Source organism: Colletotrichum tamarilloi (genome assembly GCF_030869305.1).
Source record: "Colletotrichum tamarilloi strain Tom-12 chromosome Unknown Scaffold_154.1, whole genome shotgun sequence".
Lineage (NCBI taxonomy): Eukaryota > Fungi > Ascomycota > Sordariomycetes > Glomerellales > Glomerellaceae > Colletotrichum > Colletotrichum tamarilloi.
Window position 1 is genome coordinate 1 of NW_026849537.1, and position 16,099 is coordinate 16,099.

The 16,099-nt window shown below is 51.3% G+C and overlaps 6 protein-coding genes across 6 annotated transcripts; 3 read left to right on the top strand and 3 right to left on the bottom strand.

The window, feature by feature from the left end:
- Positions 1-722: 722 nt before the first annotated feature.
- On the top strand, positions 723-2,304 carry CTAM01_15231 (major facilitator superfamily transporter; the record flags this gene model as incomplete). Its single annotated transcript, XM_060531229.1, has 3 exons — positions 723-1,164; positions 1,218-2,124; positions 2,187-2,304. The coding sequence occupies 3 exons, from the start codon at positions 723-725 to the stop codon at positions 2,302-2,304; spliced, it is 1,467 nt and encodes a 488-aa protein (XP_060374169.1).
- Positions 2,305-3,317: 1,013 nt separating this feature from the next.
- CTAM01_15232 (HK97 family phage prohead protease) lies at positions 3,318-4,993 on the top strand (the record flags this gene model as incomplete). The annotated part of the gene is made up of 4 exons (XM_060531230.1): positions 3,318-3,443; positions 3,503-3,691; positions 3,747-3,994; positions 4,075-4,993. The coding sequence occupies 4 exons, from the start codon at positions 3,318-3,320 to the stop codon at positions 4,991-4,993; spliced, it is 1,482 nt and encodes a 493-aa protein (XP_060374170.1).
- A 3,677-nt stretch (positions 4,994-8,670) lies between these two features.
- Positions 8,671-9,532, top strand: CTAM01_15233 (xyloglucan-specific endo-beta-1,4-glucanase A; the record flags this gene model as incomplete). The annotated part of the gene is made up of 3 exons (XM_060531231.1): positions 8,671-9,017; positions 9,077-9,264; positions 9,321-9,532. The coding sequence occupies 3 exons, from the start codon at positions 8,671-8,673 to the stop codon at positions 9,530-9,532; spliced, it is 747 nt and encodes a 248-aa protein (XP_060374171.1).
- Positions 9,533-9,928: 396 nt separating this feature from the next.
- Positions 9,929-12,259, bottom strand: CTAM01_15234 (uncharacterized protein; the record flags this gene model as incomplete). The annotated part of the gene is made up of 4 exons (XM_060531232.1): positions 9,929-11,140; positions 11,211-11,669; positions 11,735-11,750; positions 11,856-12,259. 4 exons carry the CDS (start codon positions 12,257-12,259, stop codon positions 9,929-9,931), a joined length of 2,091 nt encoding a protein of 696 aa, XP_060374172.1.
- Positions 12,260-12,808: 549 nt separating this feature from the next.
- Positions 12,809-14,048, bottom strand: CTAM01_15235 (uncharacterized protein; the record flags this gene model as incomplete). The annotated part of the gene is made up of 2 exons (XM_060531233.1): positions 12,809-13,453; positions 13,509-14,048. 2 exons carry the CDS (start codon positions 14,046-14,048, stop codon positions 12,809-12,811), a joined length of 1,185 nt encoding a protein of 394 aa, XP_060374173.1.
- A 653-nt stretch (positions 14,049-14,701) lies between these two features.
- On the bottom strand, positions 14,702-15,880 carry CTAM01_15236 (uncharacterized protein; the record flags this gene model as incomplete). The annotated part of the gene is made up of 1 exon (XM_060531234.1): positions 14,702-15,880. One exon carries the CDS (start codon positions 15,878-15,880, stop codon positions 14,702-14,704), a length of 1,179 nt encoding a protein of 392 aa, XP_060374174.1.
- Positions 15,881-16,099: the final 219 nt, after the last annotated feature.

The following is a 16,099-nucleotide window of genomic DNA, read 5'->3' on the forward strand; positions in this document are numbered from 1 at the left end:
AGATGTCCCTTGACTGACCATATTGCAGATTCCCAAGTAAGATCGAGAGCTCATGCTGATCTGGTATGCCATTCGCCATGTCACCTTCAAGGATCTCTACTTCTTGTTTGTTCACAGACTCGCCCATTGGTTGCGAAGACTCGTCTCCAATTCTGCAAGTTGATGGGGTGGAGCATGGTTGATGCCGGCCGGTGATGGGGGCATAGTCGACAGGGGTTCGAGTGGTCTATCGAAACCAGGGAGGACGCCTCGCCTTTCCTCTTCGTCTCTTTCACATCTGTCTCACTGTCACATCAATAAGCCCTGAGATGGTGCAATGTTTATCCTAAGCATTTCTGCAACCCGCCAACCTCTTGTCGCATTCTTTCCGCTCTCTGGTCGGGTGGTATGCGGTGCTATTACGCAGTAGTCTCCGAATTCTCGCGTTGGTAAAACGCCATCGCCAAGTTTCGCTTCTTTGGTTTGTGCTTGCGCAAGAGACATGACTGGCCCCTTGTTTTATGGCTGGAAAGGACGGCGCGGTGCGTGGGTGGTAAGACATGGGATTGTAAAAATTGTGATGGCAGTAGATAGCTGGGATAATGATATGATAGGTACTAAAAGCAAGAGAAATCCTTGAAGTCCACTTCCTGCAGCTGTCATATGGGATTACTGCGTCTCGACATATCCAGATTTTTGTTCTCCCAGCATTGGCACAACAAGGCGACGACGAGATTATCACCATGGTCGTCCAAGCTCGTCGCAAGTGGTGGCACATCCAATGGTACTCCGACACCGATACACCGGAGGAACGCAGATTGATCAACAGACTTGACCTTCTCATTGTTCCGTACGCGGTTCTGAGCTACTGGGTCAAGTACATTGATCAATCGAACCTGAACAATGCCTACGTTGCCGGCCTGAAGGAAGACCTCGGATTCAAGGGCAATGAACTCGTCCAACTGCAGACATTTTACATCATCGGAGCTGTCACTGGGCAGCTGCCGATGATGTTTGTCCTGACATACATCCCGATCCATTGGCTCATTCCCTTTTTGGACATTGCCTGGGGCGTCTTTACACTCCTCCAGTTCCGCGTTACTGGATTTGCTGAGTTGGCTGCATACCGCTTCCTAGTCGGCTGGTTTGAGGCTGCCTTCTTCCCGGTTATGCACTATCTTTTTGGTGAGTCTCTTCGTTTTCTTCCATTTGAAAGCTTACTAATGAAACTCTTGAAGGCTCCTGGTATCGTGGAGATGAGATCGCGAGACGTGGCGGCATCTTCTATGTCGGTCTTTCACTTGGCACACTCACTGCGGGTCTGATCCAAGCTGGCGCCTCTGCACGACTCGACGGAGTGCATGGACTCGCTGGCTGGAGATGGATGTACATCATCTGCTCTCTCATCACCATTCCCATCGGCATCTTGGGCTACTTCGTCATCCCGGGCACCCCTGAACAGCCCAACCGACTCGTTCTTAAGAGAGAAAACATCGAATTGAGCGTGGAGAGACTGAAGCGCGCAGGTCACTCATCTCACGGAAAATTCAAGTTCCGCAACTTGAAGAAAGTCTTTTTCTCGTGGCAATTCTGGGGAATCATTGTTGTGGACGTTCTCTTCTGGAATGCAGGTATTCACACCTCGTCGGGTAGCTTCTTGCTCTGGATCAAGAGTCTCGGTCGTTATTCGGCAGCCAAGGTGAACGAACTCGGCACGATTGCGCCTGCTCTCGGCATCTTCTACACTTTGTTCGTCTGTTTCGCATCGGATCTCGTCATGGGACCGGCCTGGGCAATCACGATGTCAAGTGCTTGGAACGCCCTGGGGCTTCTCATCTTGACCATTTGGAACGTCCCGGAGCCTGCCAAATGGTTCGCATTCTCCACCATCTACTCTTCAGTTGCACTGTCGAGTGTGTTTCATGGGTGGGTGAATACACAATTGCGGTCTTCACCAGCAGAAAGATCCTTCACACTCGTCCTCATCAACGCTATCTCTCAGTCGTCTACGGCATGGACCCCGCTCTTGGTCTTTCCCACAGTCGAGGCACCTCGGTACCCCAAGGGCTTTGCGTTTACGCTGGCCTGTGCCATTCTTCTCATCGTCGCAACTCACATCTTGCGTATGTATGTCAAGCGCAGAGAGTAAGTAAATCCAATCCTTCACAAGCAGTCAGGATCATTCGCGCTGACTCCCTACCTAATAGTCCTCAACTCGAGAATTCTAGCGGGTTTCCTGAAAGTGATCATGAAGACATCTCAACCATTGAACACGGCAAGCAACCACCAGTTGCAGTGAGTGGAAGAGATGACAGAAGCGACTGAAGGGAGATTTTGGAATTCGGCCGGATGATCATAGGTGCCCACACAAAGTCGATCGTTCCGCTGAAAAAACTAGACACATCGTTAGTGTAGTAGTGATTTATTGAGACTCTTCAAACTTCAAGCTCATGAGGTACATAGTAATAATCAAAGACTCCCTCATATCCATTAGATGATCATCTAAGTTAGCATCGTGAATCATGGCCTTCTCAGAAAAGCCCCCCCCTCGCACATTGCTCCATTGAAGCAATGCAATATGACTCAAGTAGATAATGACTTTCCACGATTGGGATGAGCGATTGAGATATCGAGGACAGACTGTATACCATCCTCAACGTTCACCTTAAGATCGAGACATGTTGAATCTGACATGCTTAGCATATTTCCTCAAACACCCATGTGGTCCTAGTCGTGTATAGCGGAGCCCGACCGTGAAAGCCCCTAGTAGAACACTTTCTGACGTTCAAGAACGGAAATCTCAAATTTTCATTAGCAAGTATGGCGTGGTTATCACGGCCTTGTTCAACATCGTAGCATCGGGATTAGTTGCGACCCGCTGCGGAGATGCGCCTCCTGAACTACCGGCAATACCATGAGTGAGGCAATCGTCGGCTCAACAACCAGTTATCATAAGTCGTTTTTTGCCGACCCGACGCCACCTGAGTCCAAAGGGTCCAGATGGCCGGCGTTGGTCTCCGAAACGTAATGAAGTCTTCGGACTCAAGAGACGGGTGATGGCACCATCCGCACCCGCGATCACGCCAGCGTTTCTGCCCTGCACCGGCGGCGTTGAATTGGGGTCAACGTGCAGATAACATCCCGCGCCAGTCCCACGCGACGGGCGACAACGGCGATGACGACATGGGGAATGGACAACTTCCTTGCATCACGATCCTGCGCCAAGGTGAAGAGATTCGTGATGAATATGGGTTGATAAACAGAGGCAAGCCCGCGGGCTGTTTTGGAGCTGCAAGTGAAAGCCCGAGCTTGAGCATACTCTTCACCAAAAATTCGAAATGACTTCGGTACCGCTCCACACAACCAATGGCGAAAATGGCGTCAGACCAGAGGGGAAGAAGCATATTTTGCTCAATGCATTTGACATGTCTACTGTCGGGCACTTGTCTCCTGGACAATGGAAGGTCAGTATCCTCTATAAGATCTTATCGTGTGGACGATTTGCTGAGTCTCGCTGTTTCAGAACCCCGCCGACAAGTCAGCAACTAAACGCGACCTTAACTACTGGATCGACCTCGCGAAGCTCTTAGAACGAGGCGGCATCAACGCCCTCTTCCTTGCCGACACCTATGGAGGTTACGATACCTACGAAGGAAGCCTTGACAACTGCATTCGCCGAGCGGCTCAATGGCCAATGACAGATCCTACTATTGTAAGAGCACGCTCTAAGCACAAGAGTTAAACGGCCGCTTACAACGGGAACATAGCCGATCAGTGCCATGGCCGCTGTCACGAAGAACCTCACATTCGCCATCACCGCATCCACATCATTTGAGCCGCCTTTCCTTCTCGCCAAGCGGTTTTCCACACTCGACCATTTTACAAGGGGCCGCATTGGATGGAACATTGTCACTTCTTGGAAGAAAGCAGCATTCAAGGCGATTGGCTTAGACAGCCCAATTCCCCATGACGAGCGGTATGCTCAGGCAGACGAGTATCTGCGGGTTCTTTACAAGTAAGCCTTTGTCGAAGAATACTTCGAAACACCGTTCTCAAACAGCATGCATATACATGTAGATACTAATGATTCAAAAGGCTTTGGGAAGGCTCATGGGCAGATGACGCGATTACCCCTGATCCCGAGAACGACAGCTATGCCGACCCCGATAAGATCCGGACGATTCACCACCACGGAAAGTTCTTCGATCTCGATACACGCCACATCGTCGATCCTTCACCCCAAAGAACCCCCTTCCTTTTCCAAGCAGGCACATCAGCGGCTGGATCAGAATTCGCGGCAACACATGCCGAGGGTATCTTCGTCTCCTCGCATTCCCCAAAGCTTCTACGCCCAAAGGTCAAAGAGATCAGAGAAAAGGCTGCAGCCCTAGGCAGAGACCCTCAGTCTGTCAAGTTCTTTGCAACTTTCACTCCGATTGTGGGACGGACCGACGAAGAGGCCCAGGCTAAGCACGAGGAGCTGAAGAAGTATGCTTCCGTCATCGGAGGATTGGTCCTCGTCAGCGGCTGGACGGGCATCGATCTGTCCAAGATCCCTGTCGACCAGGAGGTTACTGCCGCGGACTCTCTAGAGGCGCACAAGGTGCGCAGTATTCTCGATGCCTTCACGACGACCAGCGAGCATGTCCCCAAGTGGACACCTCGTGTCATTGCCGAGCGGGCGGCGATTGGCGGGCTCGGACCGGTGTCTGTTGGAAGCCCGCAAAAGGTGGCGGATGACTTGGAGTACTGGATTCGTGAAGGTGACTTGGATGGTTTCAACTTGGGATATGTTACGACGCCAGGCACGTTCGAGGATGTCGTCGATCTTCTTATCCCAGAGCTTCGACGGCGAGGAATCTATCCAGAGGCACCTGCCGACGACGTTGCTTTTACGGCCAGAGAGAAGGTCTACGGGCAGGGGCAGAAGGGATTGAGGGCTGATCACCCTGGCTCATCTTACAAGTATGATGTATACAAGGAGGAAGACGCAAGTTCGAAGCGTGCAGACTAAGATGCGCGTATAGTTGAGAGCCAAATCCATTCATTACCTCAATGAAATGTTGGATTTCCCTCAAGGCCCGTCGTACGGCGTGATGAGCTGTTAGAGTATGTTGATTCTCAAGACAATGGCGGAGTTTCTCAAAAACCAGTTGTTCACCATATATCTCAAGTCCGGACTCTTTCAAGCCACTGCTTTCCCAAACATTGCAATTTGCAATATGTAAGACCGTTGGCATGCATTGTAAACATATTATTGAGATACAGAGCTGGCACGAAGAGCTGCACCTGCGCCTAACCACCACTCCGTCTTGATCGCTAGACACGTATCATTGGGTTACATCCCTTCGCCGATGTCTAATTGCCTCTACATCGTGATAGTCACTACGTCAGCATCAATGATTTAGGCTCGAACTATGAAGCTATATTCTACGATAAGGTTTAATACTCGCCTAAACTGTACCTCTAAGTCGTGAACCAACCAAAGTGTGCCAGCAAGTGCCGCTCCGGAGCAGTTGTGGTCATCCCCGCTATACAGAATGGGGGCATGGCTGTTATTAGTACAGCGCAAGGATGTTCCGCATTGCTGAGTGATCTATCATAAGTACTGAAGGCTTAAGGGTGGGTAATTAAAAGATTGCGCTGCAGTAAGTCCTGAATACCCTCTTTAGATTGCGCCAGCTGGTCAATGCCAGCGTCTTTTGACGCGGTTTCCAGCGGAAATACGATTCAGCACTTCGCGGTGATCCTAATCCGAAAATGGTGCCCTCAGTGCAGATGCCAGGGAGTTGGTTGAAACCAATATTGATCATTAAACGTCACGTCTACACACCTCAATTGTTCGCAAGTTAAACGAGGGCTGCGCGATGATCTCGAAATGTCGGCCTCACAATTGTCTTTTAGAAACTGTGATCTACATTGTGTTTATTTCAGCACAGGTTGACTTCAACAGTCTGTTGGGTTGGCCTGCTGAGTACTGACGAGATGCCACTAAGAGAACGTGCCAGGATCCTGTTGGCACTCAGGGATAAACGTTTGAACTCAAGTGCGGTGCGAGACAATTGGACTACAAAACCTGTTGAGCCGGCGGAACAAATCTTTCGACGTGACTGATCAGGCATTGCTCAAGAGAGTCTTTGGCGATGGAAGGAAGGACGTGGTGTCATTGCCTGAACCCTGCGTCTTATTGTTCTAAAAGCTTGAAGGTGGAATAGTGTAATTCCTTCTTAGTGGACAATTCAATAGTTTCATGAGTGTCAACAGCGGACAAGTCAAGTATTTACTGAACTTCAATTACTTTAGTTCATTCGTAGCCAGACAGACTGCTTCGATCTTTTATGTGGGGACTGAGGTTTTTCAAGAACGAATTATGCCCTAAAATCAAAAGACGTAAATCCCTCTTTCCAAGCGCATCTCAAGAGAATATTTTCTCCGCCTCTCTACCGAGAGGGGAGTGCTGGACACTCAAAAAGACTTGCTATGACCGCGGCAGGGTTCGAACCTGCGACCTTCTCGGATCAGGCTCACTTTATTGTGAACGAGAAATCATGACCACTAGAACACACAGCCGGTGTTGTTGAGTTCCGGGGAGTTTGCGTCTGGCCAAGTGGACTGCATCGTGGTGCTGCCAGTGTGCAGGAGTTTAAGCGAAATGAGTATGGGGTTGTCGGCACTTTGATGTGACATGCTAGTCCCAATGGCTAGAACAGCAACGAAATCTTCAATTTTCCGAAATTCGTGTTCCTGTCCGCGGCCACCGCGTCATTCCTCACACGCATGGTCGATCTGAGAGATATGCAAAGATACTAATTAGTGCGTTGTATGCCGAGAGGGGAGTTAACATTGAGTTGAACCGCTTAATACTTGCCGTTTCTATTATTCGCATCTCAGGGGAACATTGGAAAGAATCTCGGCGCAGCAGACGGGACGGCACTTTAACGCCACCCACCCGCCAGCCCTTCGCTAAACCCCTTTATTTCTCCAGTCAAAGATTCTAGTTCTTTTGGTGCCGAGGCGGCTCACGGAATTCCCACCAGTTAACTCTGCCCTGCTACGAGGCGGGAGCTTCTGCGGATTTGGTGTGTCACATCGACAAGCGGCATTCTCGGATACGAAAACACGAATGCTCAGCATGGCCCGATAGTGGTGATGGGTGTCTCGAAGGTGGCCAGTGTTGCCCTTGTCCTGTTCTGTGGATGCGCTCATGTCGGCAGCTGGGCCCCTTTGCCGTTTATGGCTGCCCTGAACCGGGGGGTTGCTGCCCGCTGCGTGCCACCCTTGGCGAGCGATCTGAATCCTGGGAATCTGGGGAGAGCACCGTTGAGTCGGGCTCGGCCTGATCTTGGGTCGAATGCCTCTTGGCGCTGCGCTTTTTGGAGCATTCGGGTGTTCATGACACATGACCGTGCATGTTCATTTGCATTAGCTGTGATTGATAGCGATTTGCGAGAGAACCATTGTGGTACGATACTCCTCTACTGAGCTGGAGTTTTTCGAGTCCGCAGGGAGAGTACGGGAACAAGCCTTTTGAGGCGTTTGTGCACCCCATCAGAAACAATCTGTCAAATGTGTCACTCTGACGCAACCTTTCTTGTCAATCATCAAAATAGGGCCTCGAATACCGCGAGACAAAAGCAATGCATGCGCCGCATTTTACATAAAGTGATACTGCAGGTGGCAATGTCTATCCAGCACACGGGGGCGGCTTCACATATATACTATGGTGGAGTTGTTGGTCATGGAAGACGGCTATAACGGCTATATTTTATGCTTAGGAAGCACGGATACGATTGAGGAACAGCGCCCATGTGGTGAAAAGAACCGTAAATGACGGCAGCAATCAACTATTGACGAGGCCGAGCCTCGGAATGGCCCGAGGGAGCCACGGAGGCCACTGCGTTGTCAATATTTCCAAATGCCCCTGGGAGTGGGAATCACTGGATTTCGGCTTTCCAATATGCTCATTGGGGCCATGATCAATGGTGAACCTAAACCGGCGAACACGAGTCAAAACTTCATTTCCAACGCTTGCTGGCCTTCTGCTTTGGGGATACGGATAGTGAGCCAGGGATAAGAGGGCTTTCACAAGTTCTCCTTTTAGCCTCTCCAGGCCACACCTCCCTGAACCATACAATCTATTTACCTGAAGGCAAAAGGTGACGAGCAGATTAAACCTGCCCACATGGCCCATTGGTGGAGTCACTTTTTGGAGCACCTCGTGGCCACAGCGTTTACGCGCTTGGTTGCTTCGGTAGACAAAGTGATCAAGTTGAAACCGCCCCTGATTGTCCACCGTAACCATCCCCCTCCGGTGGACACCCACTTAGCCGCAACAAGCTTTCCGTCCGATGCTTAGCTCCGGCATCCCGGTCTTGTAGCTACGGCCGCGGGCGAAGAACCTCACCCGATGTGCTGTGTTCTGGGCCGCACACTAATGTTCCATTCGGCATTCTACGCCGTAATTGGAGGGACTTGTTTGTTTTCTGGAAAGAAAAAAAGTCTCTCCGGCGGTTGACGTAGTATCATGTAGTAGGTATATCAAAGGGCAACCCGCCCGCCTGGGAACCTATTCTTGGCAGCCCTACTGTTCATCCTAACAACTTACATTCCCTTCTTGTCCATTACCTTTGCAGTATCCATTCGTTCATTCCAGTCATTCTTTCAAAGCTGAAGCTAGTCCAAATTCCCACCATGCAGTTCACCTCCTACCTCGTCTCGGCCATGCTGGCCGTCACGGCCGTGGCCTCCCCCACGCCCGTCAGCATCGACAAGCGTGCCACCAAGATGTGCGACGCCTTCGGCTCCGTCGCCACCGGCGGCTTCACCATCTACCACAACAACTGGGGTGCGGCCCAGGCTACCTCCGGCAGCCAGTGCACCACCTTCGAGTCCCTCAAGTCCGGCTCCGTCGCTTGGTCGACCTCCTGGACCTGGGCTGGTGGTCAGGGACAGGTCAAGTCCTACTCCAACGTTGCCCTCGAGAAGGTCAACAAGCAGCTCTCCGCTGTCAAGTCCATCCCCTCCAAGTGGACCTGGAGGTTAGTCAATACCGGTTGAAAGACGAGTCAGTCTGGACATTTGCTAACTCTACCAATAGCTACACCGGCTCCAACATCGTTGCCGATGTCGCCTACGACCTCTGGCTCGCCCCCTCCGTTGGTGCCAACAACAAGTACGAAATTATGATCTGGCTTGGCGCCCTCGGCGGTGCTGGCCCCATCTCAAGCACTGGCAAGACTATCGACACTCCCACCATTGCCGGCACCAAGTGGTCCCTCTACTCTGGTGAGTAAAGCATTACACCACAAACTCAATGACAACCTTCTAACGTGACTTCTCAGGCCCCAACGGTGACACCACTGTCTACTCTTTCGTCGCCCTCAGCCAGATCAAGAGCTTCAACGGCGACTTGAACCTCTTCTTCACCTACCTCACCTCCAAGCAGGGCGTTGCCAAGACCAACGTCATCACCAGCCTCCGGGCCGGCACCGAGCCCTTCTCCGGCACCAACGCCGTCTTCAAGACCTCCGCCTACACCCTCACTGTCCAGTAAATGCTTGTTACAGCCATGCTGAACAACGCTGTGCGGACCCAATACCCAATCTGAACTGTGTTCAGGTTCACATTTCGACACGTATATATTGTCGCACTTTGTACATACACGTAATTACGTTCAAGAATACCAACCATGGATTCATGACGGAGCTGTTGTTCTCGCCTTCATCGCCTATGAACAAGTGACACGCCGTATCCTGGTGCATACTCGCAATGAGTGTTTTAAGTTGAGTTGAATTATTTATGCACGCTTGCTTGCGCATTCATCTATGGGAAATTGAGCGGTGAAGCCATCTGTAAACGCTGTCAACCATGGTGGTACAGTAACCGTGCTCTTCGTCGAACCCAACGTCCACGGCTTTGTCTTGGTACATGTAGATTCAATCCCTCATCGTCATGTCGCTTGCCCATTTTGCCCCAAGTCCAATGAGTCCCAGTTGAACTGATCGATGTTGATACCTCGCATGTCCGGCACGATAATATTTGTGTATAGACCATTGTCTGTTGGCGAAAAGGTACCCTGATCGTAAGTGAGACTCTGGCTAACGATATCCATCGGAAAAGGTGCACTAAAGTCATAGGGGTTCATATTCATCGCTTCAGCCTTGGGCCCGGTATCGGAAGACTGTGGACTCAGAGCCGGTGTCACTTCCGACAGCTTTTCCTGTACTTTGGCCACAATTCTCGGCGGGACCACCGGCTGCCCTGAGTTCCTGAGTGCCGCTGCGACCACTTCCCAGGTGCGTACAATGACCTCGGTGAAAGGGACAAAGACAGGATTATACCCCGGCTCAAGTTGTTCGAACCGAGCCTCAAAGTGATCACTCATGGCGTTCCAGATATACTCGCCTTTCGGATCCAGAGGGTTCAGTTTGAGAAACTGTGTGATGCGGATGTAGGCAGGGAAAGGGTAGTATATCTGGAGAAACCACCTGAATCTCTGGATCAGCGGCGAGGCCGCCAGCTTCGCATCACACTGAAGCCACCTTAAGGCACTTGATAACGTGATTCTGTGCTTCTCCTCAACCGGACCCTCGTAGAAGCTGTGAGATGTCTCCATGAGGCGAAATTTCGAGAGGGCTGCGCGTGACATCCACAAGGCCATGAAATGAGTCGGGTTCTCGAGATCACAGTACCGGAAGTACTTGTCTTCTACCGACTTCTCCAACCAATCCACCTTGCCGCCACCTGGAAGTTCCTTGGCGATGGGCTTGAGAATCGGATTCGTCATGTCGAGGTAGAACGCAGTGTGCCGGGTGAAATCGGCGAGCTCAGCCGTCACCACCGAGAAAAGTGCCTCGCTGACTTTCATCTCCGCCCTCGGTGGTTCTTTCATTTCTGCTCGTAGGTCAGAGTCACTAACGTTCAGCGGCACGGCGCAGTCCCATGTCGGGGTCAAGTTGGTCGCCTTGTGCTCGGTCAGACCGCTCATGCGGGCGTCGAACAGCACCAAGGACCACCAGAGCCTCCGACGCATCTCGGCTTCTAGGACGGTGCACCTGGTGTTGGCGGATTCGTGCTGGAGACCGATACGCTGGCCGATGCGGATCGCAACGCCGAGGAGAGATGATATTGATCGGATGTGAGCACTAGGGCGGCTCGCATGCTATCAAAAGTTAGGCAATGTGATCCTCTCGATCTCATACTGTAGGCCCTTAGCCAGTTAAGGTACGTACTAGATAAAGAAATAACGCAGTCAGGCAGTCAATGTCATTTGTTCTCAAGAACTGACTGTTTGAGAGAGCTTGCTGGCAACCAAATTGGTATTTGGTCAAGAGTAGGGCTCTCGGCTGCTTGAAAGTTTCGTAACATGCATCCTCGGAAAGACTCAAGATGGCCATAGAGTATATGCTGAACATGAGAGCCTCCAATGCGGGACTCATGTTTTCGACGCTGCTCACGGCTTCAATGATGCGCGCTTGAAAACTGGGGGCGTGAGTCACTCGAAGCAGCGCATTCACATTGTCGAGGTAAATCTGCCATAATCGAAAGATGTGGACGGGCTCAGGATGGAGCGTTGAGAGGTCGACGGATGATCGGTCTGGGGATCCGAAGAGAATATGGTCATCGCTATCGCAGGCTTGATCCCACGTTTGTCTAATAGTCTCTCGCAAGCCAGCATGCGAGTCGTCGAGCTATGCGATGTCAGTCACGGAGATTGAGGGTGAGTTGAGTACAGATACTGGACCTCTGGGCTCACCAAATGCCAAAAGTTCCTGCACAAAGTTAGCGACACTGGTATCTTACGTCCGACTAAGCCAAATAGACAGTAAAAGCGCGTGCGGGAAACCCTCGATCGGTTTCGCAGAGTGGTGACTCACTTAGGCTCATATGATGTTTCAGATTTCACAGTGACTGATGGTGAAGGCATTCCCACACCTTCGGATCGGTGCTCATCGTCCGACCCGCCACTGTCATCGACAGACTTCCCATACCTGGCCCCTAGGTCACCGTGGAGTGGCTCAAAATCAACCTTATTCTGTCGTAGTAAGCCCTCATACTTTCTCAAGCGATCGAGAAGCTCCCTCTCCGGGAATCGCCGTCTCCGTGGCCGGTTCTGTGTCGCAGGCACGCACTGCAGCTGATGTTTTGTGCAATGCGAACAGGGGAACTTGCGGTCGCACTTGATCTTGCGCTGCTGGCAGAGGACACAGGCGAGGACGCGCTGGGGCTTTGCTCGAGGAGCGGTGTCCGATTTGCTGCTTGCTATCCCGGGAGCCGACATGGTTGCAATGTCGGACGGTGTCGTGCCAAGGCCGATGCCGTGAAGAGGGGAGCTGAGTAGGTTTCGGACAGTTGTGACGACCGGGGACCGATGATGTCGGGCGGAGGTGGGCAAGGTGGGCTCTGCCCCAGGCACGGGTCAAGCTGACGACGGGATCTCAAGCATGGCTTTTTGGTGCTCCGCACCACGGCGTAATCCGGACTTTAGAATGGGCCGACTAACAATTTCGGGGAGAGTAAGCCCGGGCAGAATCAATGGCGTAGTCAAGCGTGAGACACTGCTGGAAGAGAGGGGCCAGACAACAGGCGCCTTATTTTCATGGATACAAGTAAGATTTTTTATTATTAACGTTTCTATGTCCTCAAGGCAACTCCAAGTCTAATGTTGGAAGGTCACGGACAGTAAACGTTGGCATCTGATATTATCGCCAGAACAGAACAAAAGGGTCTACAAAATAGGCGAATGAGACATCGGGAAGTCGGACTTGATGCGTTCGTGCAAATCTGTGCCTCACAACTCACTTCTTTCCCTGGTATCCCGCTGTGCAATCTAGAAGTCGTTCTCTTGGAAAGCCTTCACCAAAGCGGCCGGTCCAGTCTCATGCGACATCAGATTCCCAAGCTGTATGCCGTCTTCGATGTGAGCTTTGCCCCGCACCAAGAGGTCCTTCTCATATTCGCGAACCGCATCATCCAGCTTGTCGAGGCCATAGGTCTCAATGCTTTCAGCCAGTTCCATCGCATCCCACATAGCACAGTTGACACCTTCACCGTTGGGGAGTGCCAAGTGAGCTGCATCCCCAGCCAGGGCCAGACCTGGAACCGTCGCCCATTTCTGACTTTCGACAGGGAGGTGATACAACGGCCAACTGCGAAAGTGGTCGGCTCGTCGGATGTAGTCTTTCGGTTCCTCCGCCCAGTCGCTGTAGAAGTCGGATAGCAGTGACTTTCGCAAAGCATCAACGCTTGCTGAGTCGAGCTCTCTACCAACGTAGTACTCGGGAGCTTGTATCCCGAAGTACACCCTGTACCATCCGTTTCCCTGCCGCTGTACGATCATTTGGCTTGCTCCCGCCAGTAAAGATGCAGTTCCATGCCCAAACTTGTCCAAGACTGACTTGAACAGCGGGTTTTCTTCCGTGATTTGGGCTTCCACGTATGTTCTGCCGGAGTACTCAGGCTTCGCTTGTGTAATCTAGATCATCGTCAGTTACCGAGCATCAATTGAGAGTGAGATCATTGTGCCATACCATCGAGCGAACCTTGCTCCAAGCACCGTCAGTGCCAACCACAAGCTTGAACCCTTCCGCAGTGGCACCGGAGGTGAACTCGAGGGCCGGCAAGCCAGCCTTATGCATTTTAACAGCTTTTAAGGTGCTTCCCCATCGGATCTTCTCTTGCGGTACGGAGTCCAGAAGGATTTGTCGCAACGCTTTGCGATCTATCTCTGGCCGTCCCGCTTCATCAACTCCGCCATTGCTTTTGATGTCGAGATGTTGCTTTCCAAATTTGTCGTATACCGTGAATCTGTCGTCTTCCCATCTGGCTTCTTTGCGAAACGCATCCCACAGACCCGCCTTCCGAAGCGCCGCTTGACCAGTCGCCTCGTGGATATCCAACGAGCCACCGGCGTTGGCTGATGCAGCGCTCTTATCTCGTTCGTAGATTACGTAGTCGACCTTTTGACGCTCGAGTAGTCGGGCTAGTGTGAGGCCGCATGGTCCAGCACCAATGATGGCGATTGGGGCTGTCTTGGTTGATATTGAAGCTTTGAAAACTTTGCTTGCCATATTGCTCGATTGGAGCGTTGTGTGATTGGAGTGCAGTTCTTGGGCATTGAAGGCTGCTACACTCAATGATGTTGATTTTGTCTCTTGGTCCTTTTGTACTTGATTGTGCGATGGGAATGGGGAGTCTTTCACCACAAGGTACGGAAGCGGTACGCCAGCGGCACGGGTTTTAGCAGCTTATGTAGATGTACTAGGCTGGTTCCGGGGACACCCAATCCCCGAATCGTGGTTTTCGCGGAGAGTACTAGACACCGTCCTTGTAGTCCGTGACGATTGCAGCGGCATATGGAAATAACCACAATTGAAGTGACCGTTGATGCCGGCGCGGTCAGGCCGCTGTCATGAATCACTAAAATATCGACTCACTCTCGAATGATCTCCACTAGTTGTCATGCACAGGTGCAAGTATGGTCTGGAAGCTGCAGACTAGTTGATAAGATAGAGTCAATTTCGAATAGCTCCTTCGAGATACTTGGTAAGGTCCTTCCCCTGAGATATTCATCTTACAATAGATACTAAACTTTTGATGCTATTGGAGAGTGTGTGCTCTCCGCTTGCATATGCTCCCATCCTCGCGAGTAAATCAAAACCGCAGCTTCTACAAACGCCAGATCTCCATGCGACTTTCCAATGCTGCTGTCAACTATGAGCGTTCAATTTTGCCACCCAGTCTTTTGACGTTGTTCTTTCATCCGTTGGACGCAATCTGAACTCAAAGGTATTTCCATTTCGTTGATTGTTTTCTTCATGGCTTCCGAAATTTGCTCAGCAGGGTTGCATTCCGGGTGCTTCTCATAGCAAGTCACGTATGACAACACCCTCTTGAGAGACTTGAGTAAGTCCATGATGCTCTCGTCAGCTCTGATTGTTACTTCCGTCGCTCTCGTTCCTCGAACATAGATGAGACCAGCCAATAAACTTCCGAGCACGACATAGTCGCATTTCTTGTTCCGAGTTACGGGAATTCCGGAAATGCCAGCGCAAAGCCATTTCCCGTCTATCAATCTGTCGATTACCCCATTGAGGTGTGAAGGTAGCTCTGCGGCGAGTTGACTGCGTAAGGTACGGATGGTTTCTGAGATATTCTTAGCATGGGGCTTGAGCGAACGCGGAACGTGAGGGCTAAGTTTACCAGGTATGGTCGGCGAGCCGAGAGAGTCATAGAAATAGTCTTCTAGGCGTATCCCATCCGGAGTGGCCATGTGACCTTGATCATCTATGATGCAGTTCAGACTGATTTTGATGATGATCCTCGCAAACAGTTCCTCATCGCCCAATGCCCAAGCAATGCACGACAGCATCGCCAGATCCTGGCCGTCTCTGGTGCTCTCAGAGGTCTTCATCATACGGTACCACTGCGCAATCCACGGTTGAAAGACATGTTCCATCTCATACAAGCTTGCCAAACAAAGAGTGTGGTAAATTTCCGTGAGGCTAGGATCCTTCGGTACGAGTGAGAATTTTACATGGATGATGTTGAGCAGGATCATCAATCCATCCGACTTGTCGTGCTGGCAAGCATACAACGATGGAGTCCATCCGCACCACTCCTCGTCGCCCGGCTGAGTTCTTGACGCTGTCTCAATGAGTGTGCGCCTCCAGAATGGTGAGGCTCGTCGTAATGTGTTTGAACATACGCGAAATGATTTGATGGTGCCGGTAGAAGAATCGGAGCCGACGTGCAGCAGTAGATCTCCCGTCGAGTCTATCTGAATCTCGTCTTCGTCTGTGAATGCGTCTTCTGGCGGTGTTTGAACCCATTCGCTGTCCATATCACTGTCATATGCGTCTACCGCAGTAGCGGATCGAAGAGCCAAGTTCTTGAACTCCATGCTTCACAGTTTTGTTTGATTGTGAGGAGGAGAAATGAATCCCGCTGAGAAGAGTAGAGAATGTCAGTGAACAATATTAGTACCTAGGCGAGACGCGTGGTGATGTCGTCCAAGCCCAGTGCAGCACCGCCCACCGGGCCACCCTCAGCACGGAGGTCACGGGGCATCTTGGGATGTCATGTCGCGTTACATGGTAGAGTTCTGTGGTTCCGTTAAACT